The sequence below is a fragment of the Jaminaea rosea genome (assembly GCF_003144245.1).
Source record: "Jaminaea rosea strain MCA 5214 unplaced genomic scaffold BDZ90scaffold_6, whole genome shotgun sequence".
In the NCBI taxonomy this organism is placed as follows: Eukaryota; Fungi; Basidiomycota; class Exobasidiomycetes; order Microstromatales; genus Jaminaea; species Jaminaea rosea.
This window is the reverse complement of record NW_020289980.1, coordinates 167,355-189,721: the sequence shown is the minus strand read 5'-3', so window position 1 is coordinate 189,721 and position 22,367 is coordinate 167,355. Positions and strand designations below refer to the sequence as shown.

Below are 22,367 nucleotides of genomic sequence, written 5' to 3'. Positions count from 1 at the left end.
TGAGCGAACAAGGGTCTTGTCGCCGCTTGCCGCCCTCGCTGCACAGCTGTGTGAATCGCGCTCCTAAGCCACGCATTGACGGTCGCCAACGCCGAACGCCTGTCCGTGCCGCCTATGACGTCGACTGCCGAGATGGACTTTGGACAAGACCCTGGATGCAGAGGAGCCCGTGCGGAAAACAAGAGGCCGCCAACTCACCCAGCCTCAATTCAATGCGAAAGCGAAAAATCAATCTCGACGCCGTACAGCCAGGACATGACGAGGATCTCACTACGTAAGAGAGCTAGCTGAGGGCAGGCATGGCGCAAGCTTGACTTGTGGTACCGATACCACGCTAGCGTGCGAGGCGCGAGGCTGTCGAAAAATGAGCTGCGAGTGGAGCTTCATGTGTGGCCACTCTCGTCCCCGCTCCGCCCCCCGTCCTGGCTCAATTCGCATTCGTTTGGCCTTCTCTCTCTCTGCTCTCCTTCTGCTCTCCCACCTCAAGGTCGCTCGCCCATCGTTAGCTTGCTCAAGTTGCTGCTCTGGCTCGAAGGCAGTCATGCCATCGGGCGACGGCGGCTCTTGAGTGATGACCTCAGCGTTGTGCTCCCGCCCTGTTCGCATCGGGCAGCGCTGACTGAACCCTGGCTCGGCTAGGCCATTCCGCACCTTGACTGCTCCACTAGACCCTGGACGCATTTCTGTTCGTTCGCCTGCCAGCCCTGCGAAGCGTTCAACTTTGTCTGCAGCTCCACTCTCTACCTGCTGGAGTTACGCAGAAACGAAACGTCAGCGGCGCGATCGCACGACGAGGTCGAGGACGACGGATGCGCACGCCCGCGCTCGTCGTCGATCGGCGACCCGTGCTTCGCTGCACAAAGTCCCTTTTGCGCAGAGTGGCTTCAGAGGAGGGAGCGAGCGAGGGTCCATCTCGATCTCCCTCTCGTCAACCGGCGACCAGCGAGACGGCGGCACGAGCGGAGAAAACGTCGCGCCGCTCCTAAGCTGCCGCCTTTGTGTTTCAGCTCCACTCGTTGACTGCCCTAGATGCGCTTGTAGCTCGATGCTCAATGAGGCTGATTGATGACACCCTGGGTGGTCATGCCCGCCAACCATGCCGTCGCCGCCGCGATTGTGAGCCAGATGCAAGAACGATCCGCCGGCCTGTCCTGCCCTCGACGTCGAGCCACGCCCGAGAGGGCACAACGTCATCATCGCATGCCTGGGTTGACGTCGTTATAAGTCAGGATGCAAACTCGGCTTTTTCTTTCGTCTTGATCCTATCAGACCAAACTTCCCTCGTTCGCGAGACTATCTCTGCTCCTCCCTTCGCACCAATACCCCTCATCCTCAAGCACACCCCAATACACCCAAGCCAACGCTTACAAGATGATCGGAGGAGACCTCGCTCGCAGGGGCGTCGACGCCCTCAACGCTGGCATCGACCGCAAGATGGCCGCCAGGCTCGCTGCCCGCTCCAGCATCAGCAGCAACCCCACCGTCGCTGACATCGACATCACCACGAACGGTACCGACTGGCTCTGGGCAGGTAAGTTCATTTGACGCCACTCTCGCTCATCCACCATGTTGACATCCCCCGCTGATGCCTTATCTTCCACCTGCGTGCGCACAGTCTTCGCCGTGATGCTCTTCACCACGATCGGCATCCTCGTCTACGCCAACTTCTTCGTCCCCCGCCACCACCGCGCCTTTGTCTACCTCTCTGCTGCCATCACGGGAACCGCTAGCGTTGCCTACTTCTCCATGGCTGCTGACCTCGGTGCCACGCCGGTACGAGTCGAGTTCCTCCATGGCTTCGACCTTCAGCGCACCGGCGGTCTTGTGCCCACTCGTTCCATCTGGTACGCACGCTACATCGACTGGACGATCACTACGCCTCTGCTGCTTCTCGAGCTCCTTCTCGTCTCGGGCATGCCATTGAGCAACGTCTTCCTCGTCATCTTCTGGGACATCATCATGATTGAGACGGGCCTCATTGGCTCCCTCGTCGAGTCGCAGTACAAGTGGGGCTTCTACGTCTTTGGCTGCGTCGCCATGTTCCTCGTCTTCTACGACCTCTACTTCGTCGGCTGGTCGTCGGCCAAGAAGCTCGATGCAAGCCTCGGATCTACTTACATCCGCGGTACGGCTATGCTCACCTTCCTCTGGTTCCTCTACCCGATCGCATGGGGTCTCGCTGACGGTGGCAACCAGATCTCGCCTGACGGAGAGATGATCTTCTACGGTATCCTCGACCTCCTCGCCAAGCCCGTCTTCGCCGTCATTCACTTGTGGGGCCTCCGCAAGCTCGACTACGATGTCCTCGGCCTCCAGTCGGGCAAGCGTTCCGCCTACATGGAGGAGAGCGGCAACCGTGTCAACAATGCCGTCTCCGGCAAGGCTCTCGAGTCTGGCCACCACAACGGCGCCGCCGCCAACAGCACCACTGGCCCCACGACCGGCAACACGGGCGCCGCCCCTGCCATCAACGAGGCTAGCCACGGCGTCTCTCCCTCGGAGGGCCACACTGCCGTCCAGCAATAAGCTGGTGCGACGGTCCGACCCCACCCCCTTTTCTCCTTTGATACCCAGGGCTGACGTACGGCACATTGTCTCATCGATGCCCCATGAACGTCGCCTGGCCTCCTCTCCGCCGCCTACCTTATCCATCCTCATCGTGGCACCAAGCCAGTGATGCTTCACTCTTTCTACACTCGTCCCACTCTCACTTCCCTCTTTGCTTTCTCTCCGCGGAGCGTCCCTGCTCCTTTTCTTGCAATGCAAACACATCCGCGCCACGTTCGCGTCGTCATAGATCAGCAAATACTCGTAGCGATTGAGCATCGAAGCGTACAGTAGTCGAGTAACCCGTACCCCTTGACAAGCTTAGAGGAACCGCATCGCGACCTCATTGCCCGTCTCCTCGACACACCAGTAGCCCAGCTCATCCAAGAATCGCTGGAACTCCTCGCCCTCCTCCTCCTTGACCTGAACCCCCACAAGAACCTTGGCCGTATCACCCCCCTGATTCCTGTAGTGCCATAACGAGATGTTCCACCCTGCATTCAGCCCCGTCAAGAATTTGCGAAGGGCCCCCGGTCGCTCGGGGAACTCGAAGCGGAAGAGACGCTCGTGCGGTACTCGTTGTCGGCCACCGATGAGGTAGCGTCCATGTGATTTGGCCATCTCATTCGTCGAGATGTCAGTGCCGCGCATCCCGGAGGACGACAAGGCGTTGATGATGGAGGAGACTTCGACTTGGCGCGCTGTGCGCGGGATGGCGGTTGAAGGGGGGTTGCCGCCGCCGTTGTTGCCGGATGGGGTAGTGGGAGAGGTTGAGGAGGCCGGAAGTTGGGATGCGAGCCCATCGAGGTTGAAATTGGCCGCGTTCGGGGTCGAGTGGGTAGAGTAGGCCGCACTCGCGTTGTGGCCGTTGACGAAGGGGGCATTGAGCGTTGCGTCGCCATTGGTAGTGTGGGAGGCACCTGTCTCACGCGGAGGTACGCTGTGCGACGCAGCTGATACGGCTGCCGCTGCCGCTGCCGTCGTCGAGGCAGTTGCAGTGCTTGAGCCCGTCGCTTGAGGGTTGCCGCCGCTGTTCGTCGAGCCATTGAGCAGGAAGGACAGGTAGATGTGTGCAACTCCTTCAGCCGCAGCGTTGTATCGGTAAGAGAACTCCGTGATCGACCTTGGGTGGATATGAGAATGCAGTTTCAAGAAGCTGCCCGGCTCCTCCGGAATTTCAACCATCATCATGACCTCCTTCCCATCACCCACCTCGGCCCTCTCCGCCACAAATCTGAGTCTGCTGAAGTTCATGTTGGCCCCCGATACCACGCAAGCGAACTTCTTTCCACTGCCTTGCAAGTTGTGATGCATGATGTAGCGCTTCAAGCCCGCGAGGGAGAGGGCGCCAGAGGGCTCAGGGACAGAGCGGGTATCCTCAAAGACGTCTCGAATAGCGGCGCAGATCTCGTCCGTGTCGACGCGGACCATGCCGTCTACCATGGAGGGTTGCTTGAGGATGCGCCAGCATTCCTCGCCTACGACCTTGACTGCCGTGCCGTCTGCGAACAGGCCACTGCGAGAGGGGAGGAGCGAGACCAAGTCAGCTCTCGAGAACATCATGGTCATCGTACTGAAAGGAGCGCGGTACTCACACCTCGGACAGCGTCAGCCGCTTGCCCTGCTCCAGCGACCTCGTCAACGCATCGCCATCGAATGTCTCCACTCCGAAGACCTTCGTGGTCGGCGGAGCGATACGCTTTGTGTAAGCCGACACACCAGCGAGCAGCCCTCCACCACCTACGCAGCAGAAGACGCCCTCGAGATCCTCCATGCTCGTCTGCCTGAGCAGCTCCACGGCAGTCGTGCCCTGGCCAGCAATAACGTGCGGGTCGTCGAAGGGCGGGATGACCTTCAAGCCGTACGTCTCCGCCAGTCGACTGCACTCAGCCTTGGCTTCGTCAAAGTCTTGTCCATGGAGAACGACCTTTGCTCCCAGCGCTCGCACAGATGAGACCTTGATCGAGGGCGTGCCGAGCGGCATGACGATGGTGCAGGGAATGCTCAAGGATAGTCCTGAGAGCGAGACGCCCTGCGCATGGTTCCCCGCCGAGCACGCTATCACTCCCTTCCACCTTTGCTCTCCCTCCAGTGTTCTCATCAAATTGTAAGCTCCACGCAGCTTGAAGCTGAAGACGGGCTGCAAGTCCTCACGCTTGAGGAAGATCTCACAACCCAGCTTGGCAGACAGGTTGTTCGCTCGCTGCAGCGGGGTCTGTTTGACGAGGCTGTAGATGTCGGCTGATAGGGACATGCGCAAGTAATCTGGCGTCCCATCGGGAAGGAGAAGATGTGGGGCGAGGTTGGAGTAGAGGTATGAAGGGACAGGGTCATCCTCGCTGCGCTTGTCGGGCGTGGCGGACACTGTGCTCTGGTTTTCGCCAACGGCTTTCGAGGAGATGAAGGGGGCACTGAGGTAGGCTGAGGGGAGAGTCGAGGTCGATGCGGTGGGCATCGTTGAAGATGATGAAGATGAAGATGATGCAGCAGCTGGTGCCATGTTGGCTAGCGGCGCAGATGATGGAAAAGGAAGTGAAAGATTGCAGACGATGGCCGATGGCGAAAAGCACCCATTGGCTCACTCGATCCATCGCCCGCCCTCCGCTTGCGCCCAGCCGATCAGTCTCGACTTGCTCGCCTCGCCTTGGCTCTCTGTCCGCGTCCGCCCAGGCCCAAGCGCACTCGATACGTTGACCCGCCCACAATCAATCTACGGTAGGAGGTGGAGATCGTAGAAAGCTAAAGGTACATATTGATGGGACACACTAGCTACGCTACATCGGACAGTCTCGCCGCCTCGTAGTCCGACATCGAGGCAGATCCATCATGAAGACGTTCCCCCGCAACTTGATTCGTAGCGTCTCATCCAGCGTGGCAGTCGCATCTGTCTCACCGCTATCTCTCCCTTCGAAGCTCAACTCATAGCGGCTCAGTAGGCCTCCGATGGCGTTTGCCATCATGACCTCCGCAAGCCGATACCCGGGGCAAGCCCTGCGCCCATACCCGTACCCAAAGACCGGGAAGGGCTGCGCCTTCAGCGTGTCGTCCTCCATGAAGCGTCGATAGTTGTGCTCTTCGGCATCGGGGCCCCAGTACTCTTGATCACGGGCGAGAGTCATAGTGAGCGGCACGAGAACCGTCCCTACGGGCAGGACCTTGTCGCTACGGCCTGGAAGTGGCAGGGGCTTGCTCGTCTGGCGGGGGAAACCCGTGGCCGCGAAGGGATAGAGGCGGAGAGTCTCGCGCAGGAAGGCTACGAGCTTGGGTGACTGTGACGCTGGTGCGCCTTGAGCTGAAAGGGCGTCAACTTCTTCGCGTATCTGCTGTTGCGCATCTCCCAAGTACGCAAAGCACGCGGCAGCGAGCACGCTCGTATGGTAGACTGTATCGAGCGTACCGACGAGCAGTAATGCCCCCTGATAATCGAGCTCATCCTCCGTCATGCTATACTCCTTGTCTCGTCCAGCGAGATCGAACTGACTCGCCTTAGCGTTCTTGCCCATTTCCCTCACCTTCCCACCCAATCTTTTTGCCCTCGTCTCCCATTCGGCATACATTGCGGCACCCCTTGCCTTTATTGTCCTCGTTCTGGACGGATTGAGATGCTCCACGAAGGGAAAGAATACCGTTGGCTCGCTCTGGGGATCGAAAGCTGTCATCATGTGTCTGCCTGTATCGATCAAGTCTTGGAGCTCGTCGAATTCTGCTGCTTGAGATGCGGACTCTAGCTGGATACCGTACGCCGACTCGAGAGCGTTGGCTACGGCGAAGTGCCAGAGGGTACGCTCGAAGTCGGGCTGCTCCTTGAGATGGAACTCGAGCCATTCGAGCATCATCTTGGCAGCATGTTCGCCGCCGTGATCGCCAACGGTACGGACCAGCTGGCCCGTCACGCGGCGTGTGGCCAGGATCCACTCGTCTGCCTTGGCGGCGGGTCCCAGCCAACGTTCAGGATGGATTTCGTCATGGTAGAGCATCAGTCTCGGTCTATCTTCCACCGCTGTGCCGTACAGCAGCTGTCGGGCGTCCGCAACCTTGGTGATGAGGAGCCAATCGGCCATTCCGAGGGACACTTGGACCACTCCGCCGTACTTTTCTCGCCACGCAGGTGCTTGCTCAAGCAGGTGCTTTGACTGATCGATGAATGGCAAGGAGCCTACTATTGGGAGTCGCGGGGGACCGGGGGCGAGACGACGCTTTGGCCAAATGGAGTAGAGGAGCAGGCCCACGAAGGCAAAGCCGTAGAGGAGGAGTGACATAGCCACGAAGCGACTAGCAGGATGACGAAGGAGCTCGAGAAGATGCTGATGACGGATGCAAGGCCTCTAAGAGCTCTTTTTGAGCTTCCTTTGTCCTCGTCATGGCCATGGTGGCTTCCTTTGTTCGTCTTCGTGCGCGCCACGCGTGGATTGCGGGGCAAGATGGATCAACTCGACAGCCATGAGAAACGGGCGGGAAGCGGAGTGGAGAAATCAGAGCTCAAAGCTCACTTGTCATTCCTGCGCATCATCACCACGCACGCCGCCGCCAACATGTCTTCACTACCACTCTTCAACGTCGCAGGCGCGTCATCATCAGAGGTTGAGAAGCTCTTGGCCGGCATCCGCTCGACGAGCTATATCGCAGAAGTGACATCGAACGAGGTGCCGCCCGGGGAGAGCGGGTTGTGGGATGCAGTTGTGCCTGTGAACCTGCCAGACGACTGCAGCCAATCCTCATCGATTGATGAGCAAGTCAAAGCACTCGTAGCGTACACAACATCGGCAAAGCTACCAGACAGTCGGAGCTGGTCAGCAAGCTTTCTCATCATCGACTCGCGGACGAGCAGGGATGGCAGCCTACTTGCTGTCGAGGTGGGAGAGAAAAAGGAGATTGACAGGATGAGGGTGGCACCAAAGAGCGTCGTCGAGGTCGTGAGCGAGCGTGACTGCTGATTCTTTTGACTGGTCACCATTCTGATCCTCCTCTCCCTCGGTCTCCTCCTGATAGGCATCCAATCTCGCAGTACAGAACATGCCCCTCGCCGAGGTGAGTCGACTGAGACGGGCGGCGACGCAGAGAGGAAACTAGAGCTGGCGTAGATCTAACACACCATCCATCCTCCCTTCCCATCAGTACAAGGCGATGTGCAAGAATGCAGAAATCTTCGACGATGGCCGCTAAGCGTGTAGACACAATACCATGGCTCTCGTAGACACCTTTCTTTTGCTCTCGCTCGCAGCATCATGACGTCGCCTCGATCTGCATTGCATGCCTTGACTTTTGCTCGCGTGGGCCCTTCCGCGGTGGGGACCCTGCATTGACGAGGGTCTCGAGAGATCGAAGATGGCCTAATCAAGGTCAGCCGCCCCTGCCAGTGCAGCTTTAATGAATATTTGGCCGTCATTCGAGCCACACCTTCTTGTCGCCTTCTATCTCACCTCTTGTCGGTTGTCACCATGCCCCGCAACATCCTTCTCGCCGTACTCCGTGCGGACCTGCGAGTACAGGACAACCAGATCTTCCACTTGGCCGCCGACCCGTCGCCCTCGTCCAACGCCTTCCGTAAGCCCATCACGCACCTGCTCCCCATCTATGTCTACGATCAGAAGATGATTGAGGTGGGTGGGTTTCACGGGCTTAAGAAAGGAGAACCAGCTACAGAGGCTAGGACGAGGACCGCTGGATTCTGGAGATGTGGAGAGCACAGGGCGAGGTGAGCGCGGGCGCGCCGCAAGGATGGCGACTGCCAATGAGTGGCCAGGGATGCTGACCCAATTGCCCGCATGCTCGCGTGCACAGCTTCATCACCCACTCAGTGTACGACCTCCAATCCCGTCTACGCTCCCGCAACTCAGACCTGTCTGTCTGGGCCGGTCAGCCAGAGAAGGTGGTAGCCGCCATCGTCAAGGCGCTCAAGGGTCAGGGAGACGAGATTGAGGCCGTGTGGATGACGAGGGAGCATAACACTGAGGAGATGACGACGGAGAAGAAAATCAAGAGCGCATTGCAAGAAACCCAGACGCCGCTCAAGCTCATCCATGGCAAGGCGCTCGTTCACCCCGAGGATCTGTAAGTGCGAAGCGAGACGCCATGGCAAGCCGTCAAGTCTTTCAATCACGCTGACTCTTGGCCCTTTCACTTCGCGTCGCAGCGACTTCTCCGTCAAGGACCTTCCCGACGTCTTTACCCAATTCCGCAAGCGCGTAGAGGGAGGAGGATTCCGTAATCCGGTCCCTGCGCCGAATAAGCTCATGCCCTTCCCCTCCCTGCCCAAGATCGAGAACGCTGCGGGCGTCTACTCGCTTGAAGGGCAGGATCTCAACTCCGTCATCTCTGCGCTGCACAAGCCCCTCTTCGACAATCCTGCGCCTGGTAACCACACCAAGCTGCGTGATTCCGAGCTGGACCAAGTACCGAGCGCTCTACCGTTCAAGGGCGGCGAGACCGAGGCGCTGGAGAGGATGGAGCATTACTTTGGCGGCAGCAAACCTCCTGCAGCGACGTACAAGGAGACGAGGAATGGCCTGCTTGGGACAGACTACTCGACAAAGTTCTCAGCCGCACTCGGACTCGGCCTTTTGTCACCGAGGGACATTGCGCAGAGAGCGCACAAATTGGATGCCGCTAGTGGGACCAGGAGCGGTGGAGGCTACTGGATCATCTTTGAGCTGTTGTGGCGCGATTACTTCTTCTACGTGGGGTGGAAGTACGGATCTGCCCTTTTCACCCAACGTGGAATCGAAGGCGAGCTCGACCCCAAGGCGGCCGACCAAAAGCAGGCCTCGTGGGTCTATCCGCAGTCCCTCGACGACCCCAACGATGCCTTTGTCCGCTGGATGAACGGCACGACAGGCGTGCCCCTCATCGACGCCTCCCAGAAGGAACTCATTCAGACCGGCTTCCAATCCAATCGCTCAAGGCAGAACGTGGCCTCCTTCCTCACAAAGGACCTAGGCTTCGATTGGCGGTACGGTGCAGAGTACTTCGAGTCCCTGCTAGTGGACTACGACCCCAACTCCAATTACGGGAACTGGCAGTATGTCGCTGGCGTGGGCAACGACCCTCGCTCATCCCGCCAGTTCAATGCGATCAAGCAAGCAAAGGACTACGACGGCAAGGGAGAGTATATGACCACCTGGCTCCCGCCATTGAAGAAGTTGTTGCCGCAGAATAGAAACGAGGTGCCTCATCCCTGGACGCTGGGCGAGGGAGGGGTGCCGGAGGGATACCCGAAGAGGCCAGTGGTGGAGACGGGTATGTGGAAGACGCATTATGCTCCTCGAGATGGCAAGAATAGGCGAGGTGGGGGAGGAGCGGCTAAGCGTGGTGGGGGTGGGCCGGGAGGTGGACGTGGGCGAGGAGGCAGGGGTGGCGGCGGAGGAGGGGGACGTGGTGGCCGTGGAGGGCACCAATGATTGAAGGAAAGTCGAGAATGAGAACAGCGCCGCAGTCCAGCATAGAAGCAACCTATTGAACCATCCCTAATATACACGTCAGCATCTTCGTCCGCCCGCGTTGCCCGAGACTGCTTCCTCGATCCCCTTCTCCAAGCTCAGTAGCGGTGATGGCCCTGCCATACCCGCTCCAGCCGCAGCATTGAACCCAAAGTCTGGCGGAAGCGAAAGGGAGAGGTGCACCTGTGGGATGCCGAGCCTCTTTGCCAATCGACGGGCCATCGGAGCAGCCGTGTCGGCAGGGGTGCGAAAGAGTGAAGTGGCTGCAGTATTGGCGCCCGCCTTGGTATGCATGGCCATTGCCCACTCTCTTGCTAGGTGGCCGGTGGGCTGCGATGTTGATGAAGATGCGTCGTCGTCCGCGGGTCCAGAGCGACCGGCCGCTTCCATTGCCTTGGCAATCTCCTCGTCCACTTTGCGATCCACTTCCAGTTGGCGACGCTCTTCTTCGCTCAGAGAGGCGAGTGCTGCCTCTGACAGCTTGTCGTCGGATGATGTAGCTTGGGCTGGTGGTGGCAAGGATGTAGACGATGACGCAGCTGCTGCCTGCTGAGCGAGCTCTGCCTGTATCTCAGCACCGCGATCCGTCACGCCACACCAGACGAAGAGGGAGTCGCGCAGGTAGAGGGTGGAGACTATGAGTTGTTCTTCGTGTTGCGGCGAGAGCGGGATGGTGATGAGATGGTGCGTCTGCTTGAGTGTTGATGACGAGGAGGATGGTGAAGAGGTCATGCTGTGAGATTGATGGTCAGGTAAACGAGTAGAGGAGAAGAAAGCAAAAGCAGCGCGGTGTGCGGGACGCTCGGGCCAACGAAAAAGGGCGGCGGACTGGCACCAGAAGGGACGACACACGTCGAGGCTGAAGCACACAGCGCTGCGTCGTGTTCCTTTCCTTCGTTCCCCTCACATCCTCTTGCGGCGCCACCATCATGCCACTGCCCTCAACCCCAAGGGTGGCTCTGCTTGCTGCTGCAATACTACTCTTCACGCTACCATCCTCACAAGCATGGTACCTCCCGGGCTCAGCACCCCGCTCCTACTCGCTTGGCTCCCGCGTACCATTCACGGTCAACTCCCTCCAACCAATGACGGGCGCTTCCACTGGTCCCTCTAACGGACCCGGCTCGGGCATCAACAGCAACACGCTCAACTCTCTGATATCCTTAGACTACTATGACCCGCGCTTCCACTTCTGCCAGCCAAAGGACGGAGTAGAAGCACAGAGCGAGGGGCTGGGTAGTGCCCTCTTCGGCGATCGCATCTACTCGTCCGCAATCGATGCGAGTCTGCTCAAGGAGGAGAAGTGCAGGCACGTCTGCACAGTGAGTGTACCAGCTGAGGATCAAGTGTGGATCAATGAGAGGATACGCGAGCAATATGCTGTCAACTGGATGGTGGACGGGCTTCCCGTCGCGACGAAGAAGGTCGCAGATAGGACAAACGAGATCTTCTACTCCATCGGATTTCCGCTAGGCAGGCTGTTGGATGATCATGGACTGGCATACGAGTCACCGGCGCTCAACAACCACTTGTCGGTATACATCGAGTACCACAAGCGCAAGGAGGGAGAATACAGGATCGTGGGCGCGTACGTGTTCCCGCAGAGCAAGGACAGTGCGGGAGGAGCGGTAGGAGGCAGTCCGGACTGTAACGCTGTTGCGCCGCTGCGGCTTTCAGACACAGAGATGTGAGTGAAGCGGACAAAGAGTTCTACCCTGCCAGCTCACTGACCATGCCCACCTCCTCGCTCGCAGAGGGCCTAACCGCACGGTCGCTTACACGATGGACGTCTTCTGGAAGGAGTCCTCAACCCCTTGGGCCACGCGCTGGGATGCCTACCTGCGTGTATTCGACGCCAAGGTTCACGTCTTTGCCCTCGTCAACTCAATCGTCGTCGTGAGCTTCCTGTGCTTGATGGTTGCGATGATCTTGATGAGGAACGTGACCAAGGTGAGTTCAAGGGCAGTGGTGGGGAGCAGTCAGGGAAAGCGTACAGCTGACAAGTGAGCTACGCCGCCGTAACAGGACATCAATCGCTACAATGCGCTCGACCTGGACGAAGGCCTGCAAGAGGTGAGCCGCATCTTCCACTCTCTCTGCCTACCTCTCAACCCACCACTAATGATCCCCCTCCCCTGCTCACCGCCAGGACTTCGGGTGGAAGCTCATCCACGGCGAAATCTATCGCACTCCCTCCCATCCGCTCCTGCTAAGCATCGCAGTAGGCACTGGCTCCCAGCTAATCGCCATGTCGGGCATCACCCTCGCCTTTGCCTTGCTCGGCTTCCTCTCCCCCTCGAACCGCGGCTCCCTCGCAACGGTCATGGTAGTTGGGTGGTGTCTCTTCGGCTCCGTTGCAGGCTACGTAGCCACGCGCCTCTACGCCACCTTGGATGGGGAGCAATGGCAGAAGTGCATACTAGGGACTGCCCTCCTCTTCCCCACAGCGGTGTACGGGCTACTGAGCTTGCTCAACTTCTTCCTCCTCATCTCCGGATCGGCAAGCGCCGTGCCCTTTGGTACCTTCTTGGCGCTCGTGGCCCTCTGGTTCTTGCTCGACGTTCCGCTCGTCGCAGTAGGCGGCTTCTTTGGTGTTAGGAAGGGGCCATGGAAGAAGGTGGTGCGTACCAATGCAATTCCTAGGCAGATCCCGCCGGGACCATGGTACCTTGAGCCCGGGCCCAGCATGCTCATTGGGGGTATCCTGCCCTTCGGGGCCGCCTTCCTGGAGCTGCACTTCATCTTGAGCTCGCTCTTTGGCACAAGAATCTACTACGCGTTTGGGTAAGTTTCTCCCTCCCCCCTCTTCCTCACCCTCTCAGCATTGGCACTGACCACACATCCCTTTCTACCCCGCTACTCGCGCACGCGTAGCTTCCTCGCAAGCACATTCGTCGTCACCGCAACAACCACAGCAACAGTGAGCGTCCTTTTTGCCTACTTCCACCTCTGCGCAGAGGAGTGGAGATGGCAATGGCGTTCCTTCTACACTGGAGGAGGGTCGGCAGTTTGGCTTTTCCTCTACGGCGTGAGTATGGCGCGAAAAGAATTCTGCGGCTTCAAATCTCTCGCACTGAACACTTATGCCACATTTTGGTCTTCGCGCACGCAGCTCTTCTACTGGACGACTCGTCTCTCCCTCCCCGGGCTGAGCGAGAAGGTCCTCTACCTCTCGTACCTGACGCTGCTCTGCCTGCTCGACTTTGTGCTCTTTGGCACGATCGGGTATCTCGCGTGCTGGTGGGCTATTGGGAGGATGTACCAGCGTGTGAGAATCGATTGAAAGCAGATGGAGATGAATAGTACAAAAGGGCTCGAGAATCGACGGGCAGGGGCTGTAGAAAAGAGGGAGAGGGGAAATAGGCTAAAGGATACCGGCAGATTGTTTCCACTGCGAGCGGTCAAGTGAAAAAGACGAGAAGTGGTCAGCGTCCTGATATCTATTGTCCATATTCCAAGCTGTGCTTGCCTCTCATGCTATGCTCACCATCGGCAAATTCTCCTTCAAAAAGCGCTCCAACTTATCCGCGCATTTGGCGTAGGGCGAATTCTTCGGATTATACGCCCTGCAATTATCAAAGATCCTCTGCGCATCTTTGACCAGCCCATCAAGTCCATCCTGTGCGTACTGATTGGCCTCGAGCTTGCCCTCCATCGTGGCAAGGTCCATAGGCTCTGTAATGACGGAATAGTAGTCGGGCACCTCGTCCGCGTTGACTGGGCGAAGGAAGGGCCAGGCGGAACCGTGATTCGTGAGCTCGACGAGGATGGAGCGCAAAAGACCGTGGTGCGGGCCACGGCGGGGACGACGGGAGATGACGTCCATCTCTGGTGTCCAGCCTGAGGTGGCGAGGCCGGGGACGGAGGAGGGTTGGACTTTGAATTGAGATTTGATGTGCGAGAGGTACGCTTCGCTGTCCAGGTCAGCGTCGGATGAGGGGCCAGATTGGGAGGCCAGGGGGATGTCGTCGTCGTCGTCTTTGACGGCACGCTGTTGCTTGAATACTTCCAGACCGGGATGCACAATGTGACTCTTCGAGATGCTCCTGTCGCGGGGTCGATGGATCGAAATCAGCTTCGCACGCGCGCTAGCTTCGCTGTCTCGCCGTCTCGCTAACCTGATCTTTGCCAACACCAACTCCTTCTGCCTGGCCAGCATCTCGTGCACCTCAAGATATCGCACCCTCGGCACCATGCTGCACTGCATGAGCGTGCCACCTTCGTAATCCTTGATGTACCCTACCCAGACGGAGCGAGGGAGCGTGATCTCCTTTGTGAAGCCCTGACAGCGAAGGCGTAAGGAGAAGAAGAGGTCAGTGGATGGTCCTTTCAAGTAGGCAGGTGAATGGGGAATGGGCTGCTCACCTGCTTCTTGAAGTAGCCGATGGCCTGCGAGAGGGCGAGGGAAGAGAGCCAGGGTCAGCTGAGGCAACAAGTCAGTCGCATGTCGTCGTCGCACGCACGTAGTTGTCAGCGTAGGTGAGAAAGTGCATGACATCCGATGACTCCTTCACATGGTCCTTGAGGTGGTTCATCAGATGCTGTCCATACCCCTGCGAGTGAGAGCCAGTGAGAGACAGAGAATGTGAGTCAAACGTCCCACACTTCCTCGAACCGCCCGAATATGCGCTGCGCATCGCTCACTCACCTTAACCTGCTGACTACTATCAATCGCACAGAAAACAATCTCCGCAAACTTCCTCTTATTGAATGGCCTGTACGTAATCCCGCCGACGACCTGCAGTCCACGTTTCACAATGGCCATACTGACGTGATTCTTGTCCAGGACCAGCCGCGTAATGTACTCGCGGGGCATCTTGGGTAGCTGACGCTGGAAGATGTTCTTGAGTCCCGTGAGGATGACCAGGTCTTGTGGAGCGGTGCCTGTCAGCGCAGAATTGGATACGACGCGGAATCTGGGTGCGGGCGAGGAAGGAAGAAAGGAAGGGTCAGCATCAGAGGACGCCATGCTTGTACAGGCGCCCGGCGCTACGCACTGGATTAACCCGGTCCTCTCCTCAACCACAGCGGGACGTTCTCTCTTCGGCGGGGGAGGAGCTCCGGTCCCACTCCCTTCATCTGGATCAATACTGATTCCCGCAGTGACCAGCCCCAAGTCTGCTCCAGGAGCGGCCAGCTTCTGCTTCTCTTCCTTCTCCTTCTCGCGCTGCTCCTTTTCTGCCGCCTCTTTGGCTTGCTCTAGCGCTTCTTCTGGGCCAAGCGCGGAGCCTTTTGAGGATTGAACGGGGTGCTTCTCTGGGTCAGTTGTGGGAAGGGCGGAGGGATCAGAGGCATCGGCTGGCGGTGGTGTGGTGATCTCAGGTGACTTGGGCGGGGTAGTGATGGGCGAGTCGGATGTGCTTGCCAAGCGACGCTTTTTGTGGTTGGGGGAGAGGGAGCGCGATCGTGATCTCGAGCTGGATCGCTTCTGTCGGCCTGTCTCGCTTCCGTCGGTACCCGCATCCTTCAGTCGGGGTAACTGCTTCTTGAGACTCTCGACATCCTCGTCTGTATAGTGGAAGTCGAGCAACTTCTTCTTATCCTCGAGTATCTCGTCCAGTCGCACTGCTACCTTGGTCCGGCGTACGCGCTCCTCTTCGTCATCTTCTGCTAGTCTGCCGTGGGAAGCCACGTCATGCCCGCACTCTCCGCATTGGTTCCAGCCTGAAGCTGTGATACCATTGCTGCTCCCTTCACCCTTATCGTCCTGGACCCGACGAGCTACAACTTGGCTGTCAGTCGGGGGCTTAAGGCCGGTGCAAGCGCAGCTGTCTTCCTCTGCCCCATCCTCGACACCTTTATAGAGGCACGGCGAGTGCCTGGCGACCTTCAATGCCGCTTCTGGCACGCTCAGCTGTGAAGGGAGGGAAGCCTCGGAGGGGTATACGAGGGGAGGGGGAGGAGGAGGAGTTGCTGCTGAAGCAGGCGAAGGGGAGCGAGAAGGGCTTGCTACGTCGTGTGAAGCAGGCGAGTCTTGCGAGTCGCGAGATGCTCGAGCTGCTGCTGCTGCTGCTGTTGCTGCTGCTGTTCTCCTGCCCCTGGGTGGCATTGTGATGTTGAGTTGAGTTGTGCTGGACTGGAGTGAACGGAACCAAGTCAAGAAATGCGAAGTGCTTTGCGCCGGAGACGCGAGACGCGGGTGTTGGATTCGACTGGAGCCGCCAGTCCGGCCTGTGCAGCTTGCTCCTTCCTTCTTGTCAACTCCACACGTGAAGCCTTCCTCGCTCTCTCTTCCTCACCCTTTCGCCCGCAATGCTTCTCGTCCTCGACTGGGATGAGACTCTCACATCGCACGACACGCTTTCTCTCATCCCTGAGCAGCACAATGGCGGCTTGAAGCCCTATGTTCAGCCCTATCTAGATGACTTGGCAGAGCATACCTCGACGCACCCGCTGGGAAAGGACGAGGACCGCACCTCGCTCGAGCAGCAGCTCGACTGGCTTGCATCGCTCTCTGATGTAGAGGGTAAAAGTGTACAGAGGGTGACAGAGGGGGGCGCTTTTATTGGCTGGGATCACACCAAGCTCGACGATAGACTAGACCAGATCTCATTTCACCCAGGCGTGCAGACCGACCTCTCTTCCTGGCTGGAGCAGCGACGCGGTATCACAACAAACGTCCTCTCCGTCTCATGGTCAAAGGCATTCATCCAAGCCGGCCTACGGCGAGCCAAATTGCCCACTTCAGCCGTTTACGCCAACGATGTTGAAGTGGACTCCGAGACGGGCAAGGGAACGGGCAAGGTCATACGCAAGATCGCGACAGGAACGGACAAGCTGCGCGAGATGGGCAAGATGGTTGACGAGGCAGGCAAAGCGACGATGATCGTCTATGCAGGGGACAGCAACACCGATCTACCCTGCCTTCTCGCAGCGAGCGTCGGCATCGTTGTTGCGCCAAACGAAGGAAGCGGTGTGATCAAGACGATTCAGCGATTGGGATACGGGGAGTCTCTGGCTAATGGGTGCGAGGATTTCGAGGCAAGATTGCGGACAAGGGCGCCCTTGGCGACCAAACCCAGCGACACCGATCGCCAAGCCCTCCTGGCCAAGAGCCGCAGTGACGTCTGGCTTGTGCGAGTAAAGGACTGGGTGGAGGGCACACGCGTCCTCGAGGCCGTAGAGCGCGTCGAGCTAGATCAAGCAGCGATGGAGCGATCAGCGGGTGTAGCACTTGCATAATCTACCGCAATCACTGGCGCCCCTGTTACATCTTGAGAGTGAATTGAGCGATTAGAAGGTCTCCTCCTCGTTGACTGGCGCCTCTGCTCCCTCGGGCAGCTCGAAGCCCTCTTCCGTGCTGTATAGGATCGCCTGCATCTGCTTCAGCAACGCCTCCTCCGTGAGCGCATCCTCTGGGAGGGGCTCGCCCGACTCGTGAGCCGTGAGACGCTCCGTAATGAGGACTTCGATGTCGCGCAGCTGCGGGTGCGAATGAAGGGGGAGGGACGCAATATCAATGTCCACAGTCCTTTCGCTGTTACGCTGTCGCTCGCCCGCACTCACCTTTGAGAAATAGAAGTCCCTCTCCTTCTCCAAGGTATCAACGCTCACGCGCATCTCGTCCATCTGCTCTGTCAGCGCCGCGATCGTCTCATTCGAAACGGCCGAAGCAGCTCCCGACGCCCTGGCCACTCCCGCGCCTGCTCCTCCCACCGGTCTCCTCACGGGCGCTGCGGCTGCAGGTGCTGCTCTAGGTGCTGCTCGAGGCGCTGCGGCTGCGGCTGCCGGTCGGGCAGCCCCTACGGTTGCAGCGCCAATGAGGGGAGGAGGGGCGGCCGCTGCTCCGGAGCGGCGGGCTTCGGGGTCGTAGGGCGTTCCGGGGTAGTTGGTGTCCCTGCAACAAAGGGCGAGGGGGAGGTGATGTCAGCATTGCCATACTCCCACAGCTCTCGCCTGTCCTCACCAGAACTTCTTGATCCACTGCAAGAATCTGCCGAGGGAAGGAAGGAGAGGAGAGGTCAGCTACTGTGTGGTTATGGGGTTGGTCACGAATGCGCTGACTCACTCCAGATTGTCCTGCATCTTGCATCGCACGAGCGCCTCAACGGGGATGGGCTTTGTAATCTTGTTCTTCTTGAAGGCAGTCTGCAGCACCTTGAAATTGTTGATGAACTGCGCGCACGACCGAGAAGCAATGGTCAGGACTTACTACTCTGCTGAATACAGCTTTGCTTCCCATCCGTATCCTCTCACCTCATACTCCTGCTTAGCAGCCGGGTTCAGCTTGCTCATCGGCACATTGCCGTAAATACTGTCGATGATCTGCGCATACGCGTAGCCGCTCCCGCACTGCTCTACTTTGGTATAGTTGAGGGCCAGCAGCTCGTTGAGCCAAGCCAGCAGCTCAGAGCGTGACTCTCCCATCGTGGCGACGTCTAGGTTGTAGTGGTTTCGAAGCGCGTCGGATCGAGACGAGACTGGTGTTGTGGGGTCGTGGTGTGATGGAGGGAAGGAAGTTGCAAGCAATTCCAAGCCGGTCGATCCCATCGCTGGTGTTGGACTCGCGCGGCAGTCAGCCACGTGGTTGGAACGCGGGTCGAGGATGAGGCGCTTGGGCCACTTTCCACTTTCTCTAATCAGCTCGTCTTTCTTCCCCAACTGTCCTCATCGTCACTTTCTCACTCTTCCCCAATGGCGGCTCTTCGCAGGACCGCGGCCTCAGCATGGCGGCTGCCATCACTTGCACGCAGCTTCACCTCCTCGTCCTCAATAGCATCGTCGTCGCGCCGCCCACCTCTCGCCTTCGCCTTCGACATCGACGGCGTCCTTAAAGCTGGTCCTCGCGTTCTTCCTCAAGCACTGTCCGCGCTACGTATGCTGCATGGCGATAACCCGTACAAGTCTCAGATACCCTACATCCTGGTGACAAATGGCGGTGGCGTCTCAGAAGAAGATCGAGCAGCGCGACTGAGCAAGGAGCTTCAGCACCCTATTCAACCGCACCAAGTCTTGCAAGCGCATACAGTCCTGCAGAGCCTCACCAAGCTGTACGGCGATAAGCCCATTCTCGTCATCGGCGGGCCAGACAAACCGCCAGGTGGAGTGCGCGGGATCATGAATGAGTACGGCTTCAACGACGTCTATACGGCTCACGACCTGCACCACAGCTTCCCCGCCTCCTGGCCCTTCACCCGCGCCTCCCCGGATCAGGTCCGCTCAAACCTGCCCGACCTCTCCTCCGTCCATTTCTCTGCCATCATTGTCTTCCACGACTCCCGCGACTGGGGCCGAGACATCCAGCTCATGGTGGACATCCTGCGCAGTCGCGATGGCGTCTTCGGTACCGAGTCCTCCCCAGCAGAGCTGAAGAAGCGAGAGCAGATCCCACTCTACTTCTCGCACGGGGACCTGCTGTGGGGCAATGACTTTCCTGTAGTTCGATTCGGGCAGGGAGCCTTCAGAGTGGCATTCTCCAACGTCTGGCAGAAGACTACCGGCCTCCCGCTCGAGTACACCGTCTTTGGCAAGCCGGAGAAGCTTACCTTCGAGTATGCGGCTGAAATGCTCAGGGAGATGTGTGGCGGGCAAGATCCCGCAAAGGTGTACATGGTTGGCGACAATCCAGAGTCTGACATTCGTGGTGGCAGGGACTTCGGGTGGGAGACGGCGCTCGTGTCCAAGACAGGCGTGTACCGAGAGGCGCAGGGCGAGCCAAAGTACAGGCCGAGCTTTGTGGTGGACGACGTTGAGGTCGCGGTCAGGGAAGCGATTGAGAGGGAGATGGAGGCCAGAAGAGGAGAGTGAGAGGGTTGAGGCATTATAATATAGAGCATAGCATGACCAGCGGCTTGCCGTGACGGCGTGCTCGAAACCACGTGGCTGCAGTTGTCGGCAGTCCGGCGGGAGCGGGACGACGTTCTCGAGACGAACCCTTGCATCGCCCGGCGGCCCCTTCAACTCCTGCTCCTCACCTTTCTCGTCATCTTTCGCTTTCCACGTCTCAACAGCATCGCCCCTTCCTCCTCACGACCGGTCACGATGATTTTCACTCCCCGCAGCATGGTCGGCCACGCCGTTACCCTCCTTCTTGCCCTCGTCCTCATCACCTCGTCATTAGTCGCAGCCCAGTCGCCAACGACGGCAGCGACATCCTCGTCTTCGAACGCAGCGAGTAGCAGCTCAGGGAGTGCAAGCGGAAACAGCACAGGTGAGCTTGCCCTTCCTGTCCTGCGCTGTCTTCTGCCACCTCATCTGACCCTCTCCACCCCTCGCCCCGCTCATAGCCACCGTCTCGGGCAACTCGACCAGCACAGCGTCAGGCAACGCAACGAGTACGTCGACCACCTTATCTCAATACCCCACCGCATCGATCCCAGCATCCCTCGACGGCTCAGCAGCTGCGCCTGCGCCTGCTGCTACAGGTGGCGGGGGCTCCAAGTCGGGCCCTGGGGACAGCTATATTGCTGGGGCGGGACAGACGAGACAGATGGCTGTAGGATTGGGGGGCTCAGTGCTGGTGGCGGTAGGAGGATGGTTGATCGTTTGAGATGAAGAGGTCAACAGATTCATGCCTTCTTCGAGACATTCTCGATCGTCACGCAGCCTGGAGCTGCCGCTGCGATCATGGCAGTCGCTATCTCGCCAGGAAATCAAGGACTCTTCTCACGACATTACGCTCTTACCCCAGTCTGGACTCGCCATTACAAACGCTGCTCTCTTCATCAAGTTGTCAATAGTCATTGCTAAACATTCATACATCATACAGAATACACCGCGGACTTCTTACGCCCAAGTGCTCTCCTTGCCATTCTCCCAGAAGCTTCCCGTCGCACTCTCGGGCGCATCAAAGGCGCACGCAACAGGCGTGACAGCTCCCTCGTCGAGTGTCCTGACGCCCTTATGCTTGGTCATCGACGTGTCCACATACCCCGGGCAGCACGTGAAGACCGAGATGCCCTTGGGCTGCACCTCCTTAGCCAGAGCTCGGTGATTGGCAATGAGCCCAGCCTTGCTGACAGAGTAGGCAGCAGACTTCCAGCCCTTTTGCTCGTGCGTGCCATCCGCTACCGATGCGTAGAACTCCTTCATGAGCTGATCGGCCTCGCTCTGCTTTGAGACGGCCTTGAATCGCTGCGTAAGCTCGTCACCGTATCCGTTCAGCTTACCCGCCATAGAAGCGACAGAGACGATTCGGCCCCCTTGGCGGATGATGGGCACTGCCTCATTGGCCATGCTGACCGTAGAGTAGTAGTTGGTCTTGAGCGTCTCCTCTACCACGCTGGCATCAAAGCCCTGGCCTGCAATTCCGGCGTTGTTCACAAGAATATCAAGCCCACCATGCTTCTCCTTGATGTCCTTGAGCAGCTTCGTCCTGCTCGCTTCGTCGGTGATGTCGAGCTGGTGATACTCGAAGCTGACATCGCCGACCTTCTCGCTCTTGAGGTCCTCCTTGAGCTTGGCGAGCGAGTCGTGGCCACGCTGCTCATTGCGCGAGGTGAAGTAGATGGTGAGGTGCTGCGGCTCGTTCCAGAGGCGAGCCATGCGGTTGGCGACTCCATTGCCTACGCCCTGGTTGGCGCCAGAGATGATGGCTACGCGGCCGTTGGATGCTTGGGTGGACATTGTGCGTGCGATTTGTGAGAGGCGGGAGGTGATCATCGCGAGTGGCAAGATGAGCGGAAGAGAGGTTTATATGGCCAATCCAGCCAAGGGGGGCGGCGGAGGCTTGTGCTGAGCTGATCGGCTTTGTACGAGAGATCCTAAGCTAATGCAGCGGTGAATGACCCGAGCTGAGTCTCTCTCTCTCTTTCTGACTTAGCGGCGAAGGCGATGTGGGGTCGGGCGATTCCGAGCGAGAAGATTCAACGTCATCCTCCACTCAAGCTCAAGGGTCCTTCGAATGGGGCCCGTGCGTGGAGGTTGGCCTGGCGCGTGGCCGCGGTCCGGGCCCGCTTCATTCTCGACTTTTTGGCGCCGTGACCAAGCGCTCGAAAGGAACGTCCAGACCATACCAATGATGGCTATCCAAGAGAGCTACTTGCATCAGCCCGCACGCCATCCAATTCATCACCGACCAAAGTGACTGTGCGCGCGATGCGATCGTGCAGGCAGCGGCAACGGAGTGCAGCGAGCATGAGGAGCGCTTGCCTTTCGCGTTCGCCTGCTTGTGATCCCTCCGCACCTAGGCGTAGGCGGCCGCGATGGCAGCGGTGGTTCCTCACAGGAACCCGTCACCTTCAACCGTAAAGCAACACGGCCATCGCACATGCCTCGCTCTGCACCGCCTGCCATCACTACCCACCCCGCCTTACACCACCTACTTCCAGAGCTACGATGCCCTAGCGTTGCTGTGCCATTAGTAGCACCACGACCATAAGCGCAAGCGTAATGCTAAGCAGGTCGCAGCAGTAATCAGTCCCAGGCGACAGCATCCTCGCATTC

The 22,367-nt window shown here is 58.7% G+C and overlaps 12 protein-coding genes across 12 annotated transcripts; 6 read left to right on the top strand and 6 right to left on the bottom strand.

Annotated features, from left to right (window-relative positions):
• Positions 1-1,449: 1,449 nt before the first annotated feature.
• Positions 1,450-2,466, top strand: BDZ90DRAFT_208092 (family A G protein-coupled receptor-like protein; the record flags this gene model as incomplete). The annotated part of the gene is made up of 2 exons (XM_025504000.1): positions 1,450-1,531; positions 1,616-2,466. Coding segments are annotated over 2 exons (933 nt in total), but the record flags the coding sequence as incomplete, so codon positions are not given.
• A 402-nt stretch (positions 2,467-2,868) lies between these two features.
• Positions 2,869-5,102, bottom strand: BDZ90DRAFT_279439 (threonine dehydratase I; the record flags this gene model as incomplete). Its single annotated transcript, XM_025509176.1, has 2 exons — positions 4,143-5,102; positions 2,869-4,063 (listed from the first exon to the last, which is right to left on the bottom strand). The coding sequence occupies exons 1-2, from the start codon at positions 5,045-5,047 to the stop codon at positions 2,869-2,871; spliced, it is 2,100 nt and encodes a 699-aa protein (XP_025362268.1). The 5' UTR covers positions 5,048-5,102.
• BDZ90DRAFT_232072 (cytochrome P450) lies at positions 5,071-6,979 on the bottom strand. The gene has a single exon (XM_025506110.1). It carries the CDS (start codon positions 6,804-6,806, stop codon positions 5,322-5,324), a length of 1,485 nt encoding a protein of 494 aa, XP_025362267.1. The 5' UTR covers positions 6,807-6,979; the 3' UTR covers positions 5,071-5,321.
• Positions 6,980-7,079: 100 nt separating this feature from the next.
• BDZ90DRAFT_260141 (hypothetical protein) lies at positions 7,080-7,710 on the top strand (the record flags this gene model as incomplete). The annotated part of the gene is made up of 3 exons (XM_025508230.1): positions 7,080-7,460; positions 7,537-7,575; positions 7,663-7,710. The coding sequence occupies 3 exons, from the start codon at positions 7,080-7,082 to the stop codon at positions 7,708-7,710; spliced, it is 468 nt and encodes a 155-aa protein (XP_025362266.1).
• A 192-nt stretch (positions 7,711-7,902) lies between these two features.
• BDZ90DRAFT_232071 (cryptochrome) lies at positions 7,903-9,959 on the top strand. The gene is made up of 3 exons (XM_025506109.1): positions 7,903-8,242; positions 8,329-8,598; positions 8,681-9,959. Exons 1-3 carry the CDS (start codon positions 7,986-7,988, stop codon positions 9,942-9,944), a joined length of 1,791 nt encoding a protein of 596 aa, XP_025362265.1. The 5' UTR covers positions 7,903-7,985; the 3' UTR covers positions 9,945-9,959.
• Positions 9,960-10,022: 63 nt separating this feature from the next.
• Positions 10,023-10,715, bottom strand: BDZ90DRAFT_260139 (hypothetical protein; the record flags this gene model as incomplete). The annotated part of the gene is made up of 1 exon (XM_025508229.1): positions 10,023-10,715. The coding sequence occupies one exon, from the start codon at positions 10,713-10,715 to the stop codon at positions 10,023-10,025; it is 693 nt and encodes a 230-aa protein (XP_025362264.1).
• A 156-nt stretch (positions 10,716-10,871) lies between these two features.
• Positions 10,872-13,606, top strand: BDZ90DRAFT_279435 (hypothetical protein). The gene is made up of 6 exons (XM_025509175.1): positions 10,872-11,670; positions 11,738-11,933; positions 12,009-12,056; positions 12,133-12,767; positions 12,858-13,011; positions 13,096-13,606. Exons 1-6 carry the CDS (start codon positions 10,913-10,915, stop codon positions 13,264-13,266), a joined length of 1,962 nt encoding a protein of 653 aa, XP_025362263.1. The 5' UTR covers positions 10,872-10,912; the 3' UTR covers positions 13,267-13,606.
• BDZ90DRAFT_226982 (hypothetical protein) lies at positions 13,456-16,032 on the bottom strand (the record flags this gene model as incomplete). Its single annotated transcript, XM_025504733.1, has 6 exons — positions 13,456-14,265; positions 14,349-14,372; positions 14,447-14,536; positions 14,632-14,721; positions 14,755-14,899; positions 14,981-16,032. The coding sequence occupies 6 exons, from the start codon at positions 16,030-16,032 to the stop codon at positions 13,456-13,458; spliced, it is 2,211 nt and encodes a 736-aa protein (XP_025362262.1).
• A 147-nt stretch (positions 16,033-16,179) lies between these two features.
• Positions 16,180-17,513, top strand: BDZ90DRAFT_232068 (hypothetical protein). Its single transcript, XM_025506108.1, has 2 exons — positions 16,180-17,405; positions 17,490-17,513. Exon 1 carries the CDS (start codon positions 16,236-16,238, stop codon positions 17,163-17,165), a length of 930 nt encoding a protein of 309 aa, XP_025362261.1. The 5' UTR covers positions 16,180-16,235; the 3' UTR covers positions 17,166-17,405; positions 17,490-17,513.
• BDZ90DRAFT_232067 (hypothetical protein) lies at positions 16,780-18,414 on the bottom strand. Its single transcript, XM_025506107.1, has 5 exons — positions 18,180-18,414; positions 17,992-18,098; positions 17,890-17,916; positions 17,490-17,820; positions 16,780-17,405 (listed from the first exon to the last, which is right to left on the bottom strand). The coding sequence occupies exons 1-5, from the start codon at positions 18,348-18,350 to the stop codon at positions 17,217-17,219; spliced, it is 825 nt and encodes a 274-aa protein (XP_025362260.1). The 5' UTR covers positions 18,351-18,414; the 3' UTR covers positions 16,780-17,216.
• A 155-nt stretch (positions 18,415-18,569) lies between these two features.
• Positions 18,570-20,715, top strand: BDZ90DRAFT_279432 (HAD-superfamily hydrolase). Its single transcript, XM_025509174.1, has 3 exons — positions 18,570-19,726; positions 19,934-20,133; positions 20,210-20,715. The coding sequence occupies exons 1-3, from the start codon at positions 18,618-18,620 to the stop codon at positions 20,470-20,472; spliced, it is 1,572 nt and encodes a 523-aa protein (XP_025362259.1). The 5' UTR covers positions 18,570-18,617; the 3' UTR covers positions 20,473-20,715.
• Positions 20,715-21,518, bottom strand: BDZ90DRAFT_205983 (carbonyl reductase; the record flags this gene model as incomplete). Its single annotated transcript, XM_025503952.1, has 1 exon — positions 20,715-21,518. A coding segment is annotated over one exon (804 nt), but the record flags the coding sequence as incomplete, so codon positions are not given.
• Positions 21,519-22,367: the final 849 nt, after the last annotated feature.

Coding starts and splice junctions, on each gene's coding strand:
- BDZ90DRAFT_232072 (XM_025506110.1), bottom strand. CDS start 6,806: ATGTCACTCCTCCTCTACGGCTTTGCCTTCGTGGGCCTGCTCCTCTAC.
- BDZ90DRAFT_232071 (XM_025506109.1), top strand. CDS start 7,986: ATGCCCCGCAACATCCTTCTCGCCGTACTCCGTGCGGACCTGCGAGTA. Junction 8,243..8,328: donor TGTGGAGAGCACAGGGCGAG/GTGAGCGCGGGC, acceptor TCGCGTGCACAG/CTTCATCACCCACTCAGTGT. Junction 8,599..8,680: donor CTCGTTCACCCCGAGGATCT/GTAAGTGCGAAG, acceptor TTCGCGTCGCAG/CGACTTCTCCGTCAAGGACC.
- BDZ90DRAFT_279435 (XM_025509175.1), top strand. CDS start 10,913: ATGCCACTGCCCTCAACCCCAAGGGTGGCTCTGCTTGCTGCTGCAATA. Junction 11,934..12,008: donor TGATGAGGAACGTGACCAAG/GTGAGTTCAAGG, acceptor CCGCCGTAACAG/GACATCAATCGCTACAATGC. Junction 13,012..13,095: donor TTTGGCTTTTCCTCTACGGC/GTGAGTATGGCG, acceptor TCGCGCACGCAG/CTCTTCTACTGGACGACTCG.
- BDZ90DRAFT_232068 (XM_025506108.1), top strand. CDS start 16,236: ATGCTTCTCGTCCTCGACTGGGATGAGACTCTCACATCGCACGACACG.
- BDZ90DRAFT_232067 (XM_025506107.1), bottom strand. CDS start 18,350: ATGGGAGAGTCACGCTCTGAGCTGCTGGCTTGGCTCAACGAGCTGCTG. Junction 17,917..17,991: donor AAGATGCAGGACAATCTGGA/GTGAGTCAGCGC, acceptor TTCCCTCGGCAG/ATTCTTGCAGTGGATCAAGA. Junction 17,821..17,889: donor CAGTGGATCAAGAAGTTCTG/GTGAGGACAGGC, acceptor CCTTTGTTGCAG/GGACACCAACTACCCCGGAA.
- BDZ90DRAFT_279432 (XM_025509174.1), top strand. CDS start 18,618: ATGGCGGCTCTTCGCAGGACCGCGGCCTCAGCATGGCGGCTGCCATCA. Junction 19,727..19,933: donor ATGGAGGCCAGAAGAGGAGA/GTGAGAGGGTTG, acceptor ACGTCTCAACAG/CATCGCCCCTTCCTCCTCAC. Junction 20,134..20,209: donor TGCAAGCGGAAACAGCACAG/GTGAGCTTGCCC, acceptor CCCCGCTCATAG/CCACCGTCTCGGGCAACTCG.